This window comes from Mus musculus, chromosome 2 (assembly GCF_000001635.26).
Source record: "Mus musculus strain C57BL/6J chromosome 2, GRCm38.p6 C57BL/6J".
NCBI classification, from domain to species: domain Eukaryota; kingdom Metazoa; phylum Chordata; class Mammalia; order Rodentia; family Muridae; genus Mus; species Mus musculus.
Window position 1 is genome coordinate 17,410,702 of NC_000068.7, and position 14,645 is coordinate 17,425,346.

Here is a 14,645-nt window from a genome sequence, read left to right on the forward strand (position 1 = left end):
TGGACAATCTGAAACTATGTCGGTGTTTTTCCACGGGATGAGGACAGTGAGGAACGCCTCTGCTTGATAGCTCTAGTTGTTGATCAGCAGAACTGGGGAGCAGACAAATTCAGTGACCTTTGGCAGTGAAGGGCTGGATCTAGAACACGGGGCTGTGCTGCGTCTAGAACAAGGTCCTGAAGCTTGTCCTATACAGGATGCATCTAGTAGTGGGCTCCTTGACCCTGCCACCCAAAGCAATGTTGGTTCTAGAACACAGGTCCCAAGCCAGCCCCACAGAGCAACGCTCCTATCTCTAGACCCCACTCATCACTGAGTGATTCTTCGCAAATGAGAAGACATCAAGTATCTACAGAACAATTGGCGGCAAGCCCAGTATCCTACCTCACTCTGCATCTTCTGAGCTTCCTTTGAAGACTGATATGATGGTGTCTCAACAAACTCAAGCATGGACTTTCCCTTATTTTTCTCATATTCTTCTCTGTATTTTACCTGCATTGAAAAAAATACTAAAATCATATTTTAAAAAATTAAGGGCTACGTATAGCTCAGTGTTAGAGCACATTCTTAGCAAAGTCTTGGGTTCAATTCCCAACAATAATAACAACAACAACCAAATCTCATGTAGTAAAGAAAACACAATAAATGTAACCAAAATTAATCATCCTGTTTTGTGTTCTCATGTTAGTCTTGCACTTTAGTGTGATGAGTATGTTCCTCAAAGTTAGTGACATACAAGGGCCGAACATAGAAACTTTTAAGGATAAAAATTTACTTTAGCCCAACCAAAGGGTGTTCAGTGTTTTGGGACATTAAATAATGTATTCTAGGGAGGAGAAATAAAATATTGTGCCAAATAGGTAGAATATATAGATATTTGTTAAATATATGGGGTTATTCATATGTATTTAATAATATATTATGAATTATCTGTATCACTTAAAATTAGTTTTATTTCCTTTCTGGTTATAAAGGGGAGGATAGTTTCTGTTGCTTCAAGTTTTGATTTTTTCTTTTCTCTCTGTAGATATGCATGTGTATTGTGTCTGTGGTGTATTGTGTGGTGTGTGCACAAAAGTGTGTGTGCAGGTGTGTGTGGCTGTGCATGTGCCACAAAGGCTAGATGAAGAAGCTGAGTTTTCCCTTCTATTGTTCTCTGTCTTACTTCCTTGAGATAGAGACATCTGGATGTGGAGTTAGGCTTCAAGCCAGGAAACCCCAGGAACTCTCCTGTCTCCATCACCCCCAGCATATAGTACAGTTTCAGGTACATGCAGCTACTCCCAGGTTTTAGCCTGGTTTAGGCATGAGCTTTAGTCTCCAACACTCGAAAAACAAACATTGTTCTTAGCTGAGCTCTATCCCCAAGTTGATGTCTTCCATTTCTTAAAAACAAAAGCTAAAATTGTATGTAAGACATCAGAATGGTTGCATTTAGCAATATTTTCACTGAGCTCTTAGAAAAGCTTTGATCACGACTCACTTCATTCAAAAATGCATTTTCATTAATTCTTGGGCTCCATAATTGCTTGTGAAATTATTTAAGTTGTATAATGATAACGATTACTAGATCAACCTAAAAGAAAATTTCTTATACTTAGAACTTTGTGATGACAGGAAATAAATTTTGAAATACCTATTTGTGACATTATTTCATTATAGATGATTTTGCTTCGTACATGATATCATACTATATTAGAATAAAATTTTGTGGGAAAAATTGAAAGAAAAGTAAGTATTTGGGCAGGCATAATACTACATATCTGTAAACCTAACATTGGGGAGGCAGAAGTAGGTCAGTTGTAAGTCAAGTTACATAGTTAATGCCTAGGTCAGCCCTATCTTGAGAAGGAAGGAAGAAAGGAAGGAAGGAAGGAAGGAAGGAAGGGAGGGAGGGAGGGAGGGAGGGAGGGAGGGAGGGAGGGAGGGAGGAATGGGGGGAGAGAGAGAGAGAGAGAGAGAGAGAGAGAGAGAGAGAGAGAATTTAAAGACAAAACTCCTACTTCCAAACATTGGGGAGGGAGGTGTTGAGGTGTCAACTGCAAACTCCATACACTCTAGTCTTCCCTGAGAAAGAATTTTGTTTATGTTCAATGAAGAGACGGCCTAAAAATAGGTAACATCATTCCTTAGATTTTTGTCCTAGACTTTGGGAAAAGGGAGAAAATGAGTTGAGCACAAGAATATACACATTAATCCATTGCTGTGTGTTCCTCACTATGGCTGAATCCGTGTAACCAGAAGCTTCACGTTACCACCATCTAGGCGTCCCTACAGGGAAGGACTGTAACCTGGGAACGCAGCGAACCCTTTGTCCCTTGAGTTGCTTCTGTTGGTGTGCTTTATCAACAGAAAAGAAAACTGATACAGGGAGTTAATTTATGTTCAAATCATTATGGAATTTATGCTCCACAGAATACATCTAAAAGAGTCATGTAAATGTTTACTTTAACAGATGCTAGAAATGGCATCCTTAGCAACTATTTAAACTTGAAATGATAATTTAAAAACAGATATTGACTTTACAGTGTGCTAGGAAGAGAAAAAAATGAAGTTCTTTTACAGACTACATAGGGTTTCATGGTTAGAAGAAACATCAATTTAAAATGCATTAGTGAGGATGTTTTCCCTTTCCAATAACACTTATAATTAAATGGAGAAATTATAATAAACCTTACACCCAGAAAATTAATTTTGTAGCTCAAAAATGTCAAGTCAGCACACGGTAAAATTTTAAATCATCATGAGATTCGATCACCATTTAATTAGTTCCTAGATCTAAACTTTTTAATTATATGAAGAATTTATTTTTATGAAACTTTTATATGCTGAAACATGGCTTCAGCTGACCCAAAAGATTAAAAAAAAAAGGATCCAAGATAATATTTTTTTTCTGAAACGTTAATGTTCTTGGGCTCCATTCTTCGAAGAACACAGCACTGAGCAGTGGGTATGGGATGAGCAGAGCTCAGAAAGCGCACCTGACTCTGGAGGGTGGCGTTTCCTTTATGGTGCAGGTGTTCAGGGGCCTCCGCATCAAAGTGATACAATCCTTTGTTTTCTTCAAAATCCCTTTTATATTCCCACTTTAAAAAAAAACATGAAAACAAGTTAGAAATAAAAGATTGATGACTAAAATCAAGATTTAGGAATTTAACTGGGGTGTGGTGGCTCTCATCCCAGCACACGGGAGACTAAGACAGGGTGACTGTGAGTTCCAGGTAACCCTGGGCCACAGATTGAGCCAGTTTCCCAGCAACTCTTAGTAAAGAACACAACAATCAAGCCAGTGGAAAGGAGCCACGATGCTGTTAAAGAGCCAGTCTCTGTAACAGCTGGTGTGGAGGAGGTTCTGCAGCTAAGAAAAATGGACAAAGCCAGACGGTCTCACTGTAGGTGGCCATAGGAAGAGCCCAAGAAACATTCACTGATTAATTATAAATGTGGCATGGGGCACAGTCAATTAGATGGGATCCCACAGATTGTGAGTGGGCAAGATGAGGTGACATATAGACACTGCTTCTTATCACAGGACAGAATGCTGTTTAAGACTGTGCAGAAGAAATAGAAACAAAAAGAAGAGAGCGAGGGAACTAGACTCCAGGAAGGTGGCTATAGAGAGAAGCTGGACCATGAGTAAGAATGGAAGTGATGAAGACAGAGAGAAGCTGAAAGATAATTGAGCAAGTCTCTAAATTCCAAGGAAAGGATGGTGGGAGGCACTGAGAAAAGGACCTAAAGAAAATGGGTACAATTCATTGGATTTTTTTTCTTTAAGATTTATTTTATGTATGAGTGCTCTAGCTGCAAGTACACCTGCAGGCCAGAAGATGGCATCAGATCATTTTACAAATGTTTGTGAGCCACCATGCGGTTGCTGAGAATTGAACTCAGGACCTCTGGAAGAGCAGCCAGTGATCTTAGCCATTGGAGCCACCTCTCCAGCTCCAATTTATTGGATTTATAAGTTGAAGCTGTTGGCATAGGCCCTCTGGTATTATGACATACGTGAGAAGGTAAATTTGGAAGAGACCAGAAAAAGTATTGATGGCATTGTACTTTAGACCAGCAGCAGAAGAACAAGACTTCTAGCACTAGAGACCAGATATTTCGAATTAGTCCTACTTGAAAAGACTTCAGCAAGCAAATGAGATCCAAGGCTGCGGGGACCTACAAAGGTAAAGATCAACTGCCCATGAGTTACAGGAAAAAATAGCTTTGTACAGAGTGAAGGGGAATGCATGCAGCTTTGGAAGAAGTGCAGTAAAGAGACTCCTGTGATCCAAGGAGATGCTCTGTGGACAGAAGCAGGAAAAGGAACACTGAACATCAGGAACAGAAAGAGAGAGAAGGTGTCTGTGACCGGCCACAGAGCTGTTGCTTCACAGGGGCAAAGTTCCAGAGAGAGCCTGACTTCAAGTGCTCCCTGTCACTTGGGGAGCAAGGATGTATGTCACTGACTTCTAACCAGAATGAAGTGGCTTTAGAAAAGCACCACAGGAAAGTCTTAATAAAGTTCATATATTACATCTTGGGTTACTCTATGAATCTTAAGTTAAAACTAAATAAAATCTAACTTAACAAAAGGCAAAGTTTAAACCTGAAATAAGATATCAAAAAATGTTTATGCTTTGTTTAGATTTTTTTATAATATCTACTTATTAAACAACTATAATTTGAATGCATTAAGGCAGAACATATTCTAATATGGTATCAAAGTCCATAACTAATGAAGTCGAGGGAATTATACTCAGAATAATGGATATATACTAAAAATACGGGCTAAAACCAAATCCTTTGAACGCCAATCTGCAAATGAAATTTCTAATGCAGGGGCTTGTCTTCTGTATTGAATAGTCTCTGTTGCCTCCTAGTGGAGATTATGTAGAATAACATAGCATAAATTTTTAAGTTTATATAAAGTTATAAGGAAATTGAAAGCTCCATTTCCACAGCAAAGTGTTTCTTCAGACATTGAATTTGTGATTTTAAATTTCCCATCCTGCTCTAGACATGACACGTTAAAATGCAAAAATTTTGATAAGACCAATACATCTAGAGATGTGTAATAAAATAGCCATTTACAGCAAACCAGCACTGAACTTTGGCAAATACCTACAACAAATTTCTTTTTCAACGTTTTTTTAAAAATCCAGTAACCAATAGACATCAAGAAAACTTCTATTCATTTTATACAAATATTTAAAAGGTTATCTAACTCATAAAAAATTTAAGACATATATAATATCATACAATTTTAATATGTAAATGATTCAGAGAACATCAAACTCTCTGGCCCTTTGAGTGATGTAATTATTTCTATGATACAGCCTGAGGCAGACGGGAGATCAAACTCAGTGACTAATGAATAAAATGTTGGAGAGATGACAGTGTGTACACTAAAATTTGATTCACTTTTCTCTACCGCAAAACCAACATCAACATTTTGAAAAGAAATGTTGCAGGTGAGAGGTAAACACTCTTGCTCATTTACACATGAATCCTCATGTTCCTAGGAGAATCAGCCTGAGTGTGGGTAGGGGACAGCCCAGCAAGCACCACCGCAGGACAAAAGCCAGACATTGGAGAATGAAGAAAGCAGACGGTGCAGAAGATGGAGAGATGAGTGTGTGTGTCACAGAGAAAAGCTTGAAACCAGAACAGAAATGCAAGGGTGGTTGAGATGTGGGTGCCAGTGGATGCTAAACGTGGTGAAGGCAGGACAATGTAATCCAAGGGCCCTGACACCAAAGGCTAATTCCAAGCTGTCAACATGGCTCAAACACCAGAAACTATAATATACTGCTTTTGACCCAAATACCAATACTTTTTAAATAAATTAAAAATTAATCTCTGTAAGTGTGAACCAATTATGTGCAGTGTGCACCTTGGGATGGCGATGTGCAAAAGAGAGTGGACATACAAATAACAAATCGTGTTTTGCCAATGCTAAGAACTGAAGCTCCCTTAAGACGAAGGTTTGGGGATCTAGCCTTGGAGTGGCGCTATACTGAGCACAGTGGGCTTTGCTACTTAAAAGACTGCCTTCACTTTTCCCATACCTTATAGAATGAGTATTTCTTCATCTGATCCAGATCTATTCTGTGAGTTAAAATGCTTTCAAGTGAATGGGTGGTTATTGTTAGAATTGGCATGGAAATAACTTTAGGTCAAATCAGAGTCAATCATTAACATGTGGCATCTGGCTATGTACAAAGTGGAGCCAGTAGTGTCCAGGAGTTACCAGTTGCAAGAGCTGGTGAAGTCAGCATCCAAATGTACCAAGGGTGGAAACGGTACCACAGCAGGCTAGAGTTCTGAGGGACTGACCATATGGAGAGTAAACACAAATATTACCAACAGGACATGAAGTCCTCCTTCTGAGTTGACAGATAATGTAGAACGGATCAAGATTAAATTCATAGTGGCCAAGATTTCTTGTCAGAGAAAATAGTTTAAACTGTGACTATATTTTATGTGGTTATATATACTATATATAAACAAGAATGCTTGCTGCTGAAGACATAACATATATGACATGCTAGCATGGCTCTCATAAAAGAAGATCCCTGACTGCAAGACATGAACATCAAATGATGTCATTCGGATACAAATGAAGAAATGGGAAGAAGGGAAACAGAACAGATTCTTGCTTGTGACAATACCAACAAGTGTGACAATACCAACAAGTGTGCAATACCAACAAGTGTGCTCCTGAGATGCAAGGAATTGCAAGAATCCACTTTGGGTGTCACTTTCTTCAGAGGAATATAGCTCTGCCCATGCTCCAGCAAATAGCCCCCAACCCTCGTCCTTGCAGGCAGCCTTCAGTAAACTCAGTGTGTCAAACACACACAAAGACATGAAAGTAGGAGGGGCATCTACTGGCAAGAAGAAGGGGTTGGAACAGAAGAAGAGTGGGAGATAAGAAAGGGTAACATGGAGTGAAGGAACTAAAATACATTCCATACATGTACGAAATGGGTGAAGTGAGAAAAGAACTCTTTTACAAAGAGACGATGGCTGCCTTGGGGTCTGTACAGGCAGGTAGCTACTTTTCAGTGCGTTAGTTGTTGGGAGCATGGCACACAGGCACCTCTAATGAAGCAGGTAAGACCAGGAGCAAACAGAAACACTGCATCCCCGGCTCCACACCTCTACTCTACAGTGGCCACCAGACAGCCCACTTACTCCACTGAGCATTTTGCTGGCTTTCAGAGCATGGTCTAAAAACAACAAATTTGGGAGATCTGAAACTGGCTTGTGCATGGCTTGAACATCTTTCTTGTACTTCACCTACAAAAATGACATGGAATAAAATACCATATAGCAGAAGAAAACAGGAAGACACAATGTTTCCTCTTCCTTCTCTCCTTCCCTCCCTCTCTCCCTCCCTCCCTCCCTCCCTCCCTCCTTCCTTCCTTCTTTCCTTCTTTCCTTCTTTCCTTCTTTCTTTATGTTGCTCATTCTTTTCTTTTTATTTCTTTTATTTTTTTACAGTCCAGCCATTGCCCACTTCCCGATCCCCCTCCCTACAGTTCCTTATTCCATTCCTACTTCTGTCTCTAAGAGGATGCCCCCACTCAGGTCTCCCCACTCCCTAGGGCCTCAAGACTCTTACATCTTCTCCCACTGAGGCCAGACCAGGCAATCCTCTGCTAAATGTGTCAGGGGCTTTAGACCATCTAGTGTATGCTGCCTGGTTGGTGGCTCAGTGTCTAAGAGATCTCAGGGGTCTGTGTTAGTTGAGACTATTGGCCTTCATACTGGTTCACCCTCCTCCTCAGCTTCTTCCAAACTTTCCCTAATTCAACCATAGAGGTCCCTTATGGTTGGGTGCATAGATTGGGTGTAAGTATCTCTGTCTGACTCAGTCCGCTGCTTGTTGGGCCTTTTCAGGGAGCAGTCATGCCAGACTCTTGTCTGTAAGCACACCATAGTATCAGTAATAGTGTCAGGCCTTGGTGTCTCCCCTTGAGATGAATTCCAAGTTGGGCGGGTCCCTGGACCACCTTTCCCTTAGTCTCCTCTCCATTTCTGTCCCTGAAATTCTTTTAGACAGGAAAAGTTCTGGGTTAGAATTTTTGATTGTAGGATGGCAACCCCATTCCTTCACTTGATGCCCTGTCTTTCTACTAGAGGTAGATTCTAGACGTTTCCTCTCCCTACTGTTGGGCATTTCATCCAAGGTCCCTCCCTTTGAGTCCTGAGAGTTTCTCACCTCCCTGGTCTCTGGTACATTCCAGAGACCATACCTGCCTCCCACCCCCAGAGGTTGCATATTTCCATTCATTCTGCTAGCCCTCAGGGCTTCTCTCCTGTCCCCAATACCTAATCATCTTCCCCTCTTCCCCTCCCTCTCCTGCCTCCCACTGAGGTCCCTCCCTCTGCCTCCTATTTTCTTCTCCCTCCCAAGTAGGATTGAAGCATCCTCACTTGGGCCCTTCTACTTGCTAACCTTCTTGAATTCTAGGTACTCTGTACTTTATTTTTCCTAATATCCACTTATTAGTGAGTACATACCCTGCATACCCTTTTGGGTCTGAATTACCTCACTCAGGATGATATTTTCTAGTTCCATCCATTTGCCTGTAAAACTCAAGATGTCCTTGCTCTTAAAAGCTGAACATTATGCCACTGAATGCACCACAATGTATGTATCAGTCCTTCCTCTATGCGACATCTGAGTTGCTTCCAGCTTCTGACTATTACAAATAAGGCCACTGTGAGCATCATGGACCATGTGTCCCTGTGGCACGGTGGGGCATTTTGGGGGGTATAAATGCCCAAGAGTGGTATAGCTGAGTCTTCAGGTAGATGTATTTCCAATATTTGGAGGAACCGCCAGACTCATTTCCAGAGTGGTTGTACAAGCTTGCAATCCCACCAGCAATGGAGGAGTGTTCCTCTTTCTCCACGTCCTCACCAACATGTGTTGTCACCTGAGTTTTTGATTGTAGCCATTCTAATTGGTGTAAGGTAGAATCTCAGGGTAGTTTTGATTTGCATTTCCCTGATGACTAAGGACTTTGAACATTTCTCTTTTTTATTGGGTATTTCCTTTATTTACATTTCAAATGTTTTCCTCTTTCCAGGTCTCCACTTCTGAAACCCCCTATCCCATCCCCCCACCCCTGCTTCTTTGAGGGTGGTCGCCCATCCACCTACCCATTCCTGTCTTCCTGCCCTGGTGTTCCCCTGCACTGGGGCATTAAACACCCTCAGGCCCAAACACCCTCCTCCCACTGATGTCCAACAAAGGCAACCTCTACCACATATGTGGCCGGAGCCACGGGTCCACATGTACTCTTTGGTCGGTGGTCCAGTCCCTGGGAGCTCCAGGGGGTCTGGCCTGTTGACACTGTTGCTCCCTCCATGGGGCTGCAAACTCCTTCAATCCCTTCTCCAGCTTCTCTATCAGGGACCCCGCACTCAGTCCAGTGGTTGGCTGTGAGCATACACCTCTGTATTTGTCAGGCTCTGGCAAAACCTCTCAGGAGACAGCCATACCAGGCTTCTATCAGCAAACACTTCCCAGCATCCACAATAGCATCCAGGTTTGGTGACTGTGTATGGGATGGATCCCCAAGTGGGGCAGTCTCTGGATGGCCTTTCCTTCAGTCTCTGCTCCACACTTCGTCTCCATATTTCCCCCATGAGTATTTCCCCTTCTAAGAAGCACTGAAGCATCTACACTTTGGTCTTCCTTCTTCTTGGCTTCATATGATCTGTGAATTGAATTTTGGGTATTCCAAGCTTTTGGGCTAAAGTCCACTTATCAGTGAGTGCATACTGTGTGTGTTCTTTTGTTACTGAGTTACCTCACTCAGGATGATATTTTCAAGTTCCATCCCTTTGCCTAAAAATTTCATGAATTCATTGCTTTTAATAGCTGAGTAGTACTCCATTGTGCAAATGTACCACATTTTCTGTATCCATTCCTCTGTTGAGAGACATCTGGGTTGTTTTCAGCTTCTGGCTATTATAAATATGGCTGCTATGAACATAGTGGTACATGTGTCCTTATTACATGATGGAGCATCTTCTGGGTATATGCCCAGGAGAGGAAATGCTGGATCCTCCAGTAGTACTATGTCTAATTTTCTGAGGAACCGCCAGACTGATTTCCAGAGTGGTTGTAACAGCTTCCAATCCCACCAGCAATGGAGGAGTGTTCTTTTTTCTCCACATCCTCACCAGCATCTGCTGTCACCTGAATTTTTGATCTTAGCCATTCTGACTGGTGTGAAATGGAATCTTAGGGTTGTTTTGATTTGCATTTCCCTGGTGGATAAGGATGTTGAAGATTTCTTTAAGTGCTCCTCAACCCTTCGAGTTTCTTCAGTTGAGAATTCTTTGTTTATCTCTGTACCCCATTTTTAATAGGGTTATTTGGTTCTCTGGAGTCTAACTTCTTGAGTTCTTTGTATATATTGGATATTAGCCTTCTATCAGATTTAGAATTGGTAAAGATCTTTCCCCAATCTGTAGATTGTTGTTTTGTCCTATTGACAGTGTCCTTTGCCTTACTGAAGCTTTGTAATTTTATGATGTCCCATTTGTTGATTCTTGATCTTAGAGCATAAGCTATTGGTGTTCTTTTCAGGAACTTTCCCCTTGTGCTCATGTGTTCAAGGCTTTTCCCCACTTTCTCTTTTATTATATTCGGTGTATCTGATGTGGAGATCTTTAAGTGCTTCTTGGCCATTTGAGATTCCTCTGTTGTGAGTTCTCAGTTTAGTTATATACCCCAATTTTTTTATTGGCTTGTTTGGTTTTGGAGATTAGCTTATTGAATTCTTTATATATTTTGGTTTCTTAGCCCTCTGTCAGATGTGGGGTTAGTGAAGTTTTGTTTTGTTTTGTTTTTCCCAATCTGTAGGTTGCTGATTTGTCCTATTGACGGTGTCTTTTGTCTTAGAGAAACTTTTCAGTTTCATGAAGTCCTGTTCATCAATTGTTGATCTTGGAGCCTGAGCCATTGGAATTCTGTTTAGGAAATTTCCCTCCATAACAATGAGTTCAAGGTTCTTTCCCACTTTCTCTTCTGTTACATTCAGTGTATCTGTTTTATGTTGAGGTCCTTGATCCACTTGGCCTTGAGCTTTGTGCAAGGTGACAAATATGGATCTATTTCCATTTTTCTACATACAGACTACCAGTTAGACCAGCACCATTTATTGAAGATGCTCTCTTTTTCCAATGTTTATTTTTACCTTTTTTGTCAAAGATCAAGTGTCCATAAATTTGTGGGTTTGTTTGTGGGTCTTCAATTTTCTTCCATTGATCTACCTGTCTGTCTCTGTACCAATTTATCACTATTGCTTGGTAGTACAGTTTGAGGACAAGGATGGTGATTCTCCAAGAAGTTCTTTATTGCTAAGAATTGTTTTTGTTAGCCTAGGTTTTTTGTTTTTGGTTTTGGTTTGGTTTGGTTTGGTTTGGTTTGGGTTTTTTTTTTGTTTTGTTTTGTTTTGTTTTTTTGTTTTTTTTTTGTTTGTTTGTTTGTTTGTTTGTTTTTTGGTTTTCCAGATGGATTTGAGAATTGCTCTTTCCATGTCTGTGAAGAATTGTGTTGGAATTTTGATGAGGATTGCATTGAATCTGTAGATTGCTTTTGGTAGGATGGCCATTTTCACTATGTTAATCCTACCAACCCACGATCATGGGAGATCTCTCCATTTTCTGAGGTCTTCTATTTGTTTTTTGAGAGACTTGAAGTTCTTGTCATACAGATCTTTCACTTGTTTGGTTAGAGTTACCCCCAAGATATTTTATGTTATTTGCGAATTTTGTGAAGGGTGTTGTTTCCCTAATTTCTTTCTCAGCCCACTTATCATTTGTATAAAGGAAGGTTATTGATTTGTTTGAGTTTATTTTATATCCAGCCACTTTGCTGAAGTTGTTGATCAAATGTTCTCTGGTAGAATGTTTTGGGTCGCTTATGTATACTATCATATCATCCACAAACAGTGATACCTTGACTTCTTCTTTTCCAAATTGTATCCCCTTGATCTCCTTTTGTTGTATTATTGTTCTAGCTAGAACTTTGAGTACTATATTGAATAGATACGGAGAGAGTTGGCATCCTTGTCTTGTCTCTGATTTTGGTGAGATTGCTTCAAGATTCTATCCATTTAATTTGATATTGGCAGTTGGTTTGCTGTATATTGTTTTTATTATGTTTAGGTATGGCTCTTGAATTCCTGATCTGTCCAATATGTTTAACATGAAGAGGTGATGTATTTTGTCAAATGCTTTTTCAGCATCTAATGAGATGGTCATGTGATTTTTTGTCCCCTTTGGGTTTGTTTATATAGTGGATTACATTAATGGATTCACTCATTCTTTTTCCCCCCAATACAAGGTCCTGATGAGTGGTAGTGACAGGATTTACAAGCAGCCACTAGATGGTGCTGATTCACTACTGAATGAGTCAAATGGTTACTTACAGACTTGAAAACATTTAAATTTCTTTTACTGTTTATATATTCCAAAACGGTGGTGTTAACACACTTTCAGTAATTATAGTAGAAACTCCACTTTTAGAGAACAAGAAGCCTTGCTTCATTCTTTATATGCTGCTATAGAATTATTTCAGTTTTACTTTGCTGGAATTTAAGCTTTAGCTGCTTTGCATTCTATGTAAATCTTTTTTTTTTTTTTTTCCTAACTGCTTTGGAATTTAATACCAGTAGTAAGAACAAAATATTAGTATCAAGTTCATTAAGCAGTATCTGTATGCCCAACACTTTTTTAAAAACACTTAATATATGTAAAGCACCCTAATTATTTTAATTTATTCCTATTTGACAGATGAGAAAACTGAGGTACAGAAAGATTGAAGGAATAACAGGAAGTGGCTGAACAGGATCACATCCAGGCAGCCTGATTCTCACTCAGCCTTGAGCATTTAAGGCTCAATTCTAGATTTTTTTAAGATTAGCTCATCTCTACCCACATCTTTGTCTGCACACACTCAAAAATTATCAGCCAGGAAAAGAAAGATTATGATATCCCCAGAGGTTCTGAAAGACAAACGTGCTCCCTTTATCTTCCAGACACAAACCAAGACTTGTTATTGAGCATAAATACCTTCTACACATTAATGAAAGAAAAGTAAAGCCAGTGTCACCTATAAAGATGAAGAGGCTGAGAACCTTTTCATGATACTCAGTTCTTCTGATGAGAAAGGGTCTGTACACATATTAAATGAACCTTTAAAAAAAATGATTTGACATTGTTTCTAGTTTTGGACAATACCTCCTCCTAGCAAAAATTCTGAACTTCATTTCTTACCCAATAAATCCTTCTTAATTTTAAAAACATGAAAATAAATCTACAAAGATAGCATTTAGCATAATAAAATTGAAAGAAGTTTAAACCTTTAGCAGCACAATTCATGACAATTTCTTTTTGATGAACCCCATGTATCAGGTAGTACTTTATAATAAACCAATTCTGTGGGCATAATTATGAGTTAATTGTTGTCCTACCTACTAATTTGTGATAATATACATTTCTTTCCTGAAAAACTCTATAATCTATTCTACTCTTGATCAGACACAATAATTTTATTCATACCACTGTTCCTACTTATTAACTAATTAGTAATCAGTAACCATTAATAGCAAATTATAATAATATACTTTTCTAGAAAAAAAAAAAAGCTTCAGGAAAATATGCTCCAGTGTTTTCAACTACAAATTACTTGGAAATTACATGATCTTGATTAAATATCAGTAATTACAACACAGTTAGTTTTAGGAAAACAAGACTCTAAACATATTGAAAGTAATTTCTGTAGATTATAACTTACATCACTGGCCAGGACAGCAGCGAACTGGTGTTGCCTAAAAAACGCACTTCCCAGAGGGTTGTAATGGTGGCTTTTTTCCTTCATTTCATTATCAAATTTTTCTTTATATTTAACCTATCATAAAGAAAAAGGACAAACTAAATGAAATCACATATTTTAGTGGAAAAGCAAGAAATTGGGTTTTTTAAAAAGAGATCAAGTAAAAGCTACCTTTCAAATGAATCATTGCAGAATTTAAATTCCTGATATTCATCCCCTTCCATAAAGCTTAATGAGGCATTTAGAAATTTTTAATAAGCTGCTTGAATATTGGTCATGAATGTCATTAGGCATGAGCTCAAATTCTCCACTCATGAGAATTATGCATTTATAATATAAAAAAAATTTACAGGTCAGTTTCCATTTCTGTATCCCTGTAACCCAGGATCAGTTCAAACTGAGAGCACACACTTCTTAAGGTCTGACTCACTTACGAAATGTGTCCTTGGAACCAAAAATTGAATGGGTTTTCCTGGGGGAATTATCCCAAATACAGATATCCACATATAATTTGTTCAAAGATTCCCTTTTAAAACCGTGTTTTTGGCAACATCCATATCTCTATTGCTTATAATCTAATTTTTAGAAAATATATTTTCTACAATGTTCTACATCTGCTTCCTGGAATTTTTAGGGTTTTTTGTTTTGGTTTGGTTTGGTTTTTGATTTTGATTTTTGTCTTGCTTTAACTTCTCAATTTATCCAAGAGAAGAAGTATGTTTAATATTCAGTCTAAATCTTTTCTTCTTTATATATAAGGAAAAAAATGAAAATACTGTCAACTTAG

At 39.1% G+C, this 14,645-nt stretch overlaps 1 protein-coding gene across 11 annotated transcripts in view; it reads right to left on the reverse strand.

Moving 5' to 3' along the window:
* Positions 1-14,645, reverse strand: part of Nebl (nebulette) — a 392,277-nt gene that overhangs the window by 68,029 nt on the left and 309,603 nt on the right. For 6 of the 11 annotated variants that reach the window (XR_003953725.1, XR_003953726.1, NR_156124.1 and 3 more), the window contains 3 exons: positions 13,820-13,933; positions 2,982-3,086; positions 385-492 (listed from right to left, as the gene is read on the reverse strand). The exons of 2 other annotated variants lie outside the window; for them this stretch is intronic. Coding sequence is in view for 6 of the 9 variants with exons in the window: in NM_001362722.1 (NP_001349651.1) it covers positions 385-492; positions 2,982-3,086; positions 13,820-13,933 (327 nt within the window). In the remaining 3 variants the exon portion in view is untranslated. Of the gene's footprint in view, positions 1-384; positions 493-2,981; positions 3,087-7,191; positions 7,297-13,819; positions 13,934-14,645 lie in introns of all 11 variants that reach the window. 3 more of the 11 variants (XM_006497556.4, XM_011238990.3, XM_006497557.4) reach the window with 1 other exon arrangement.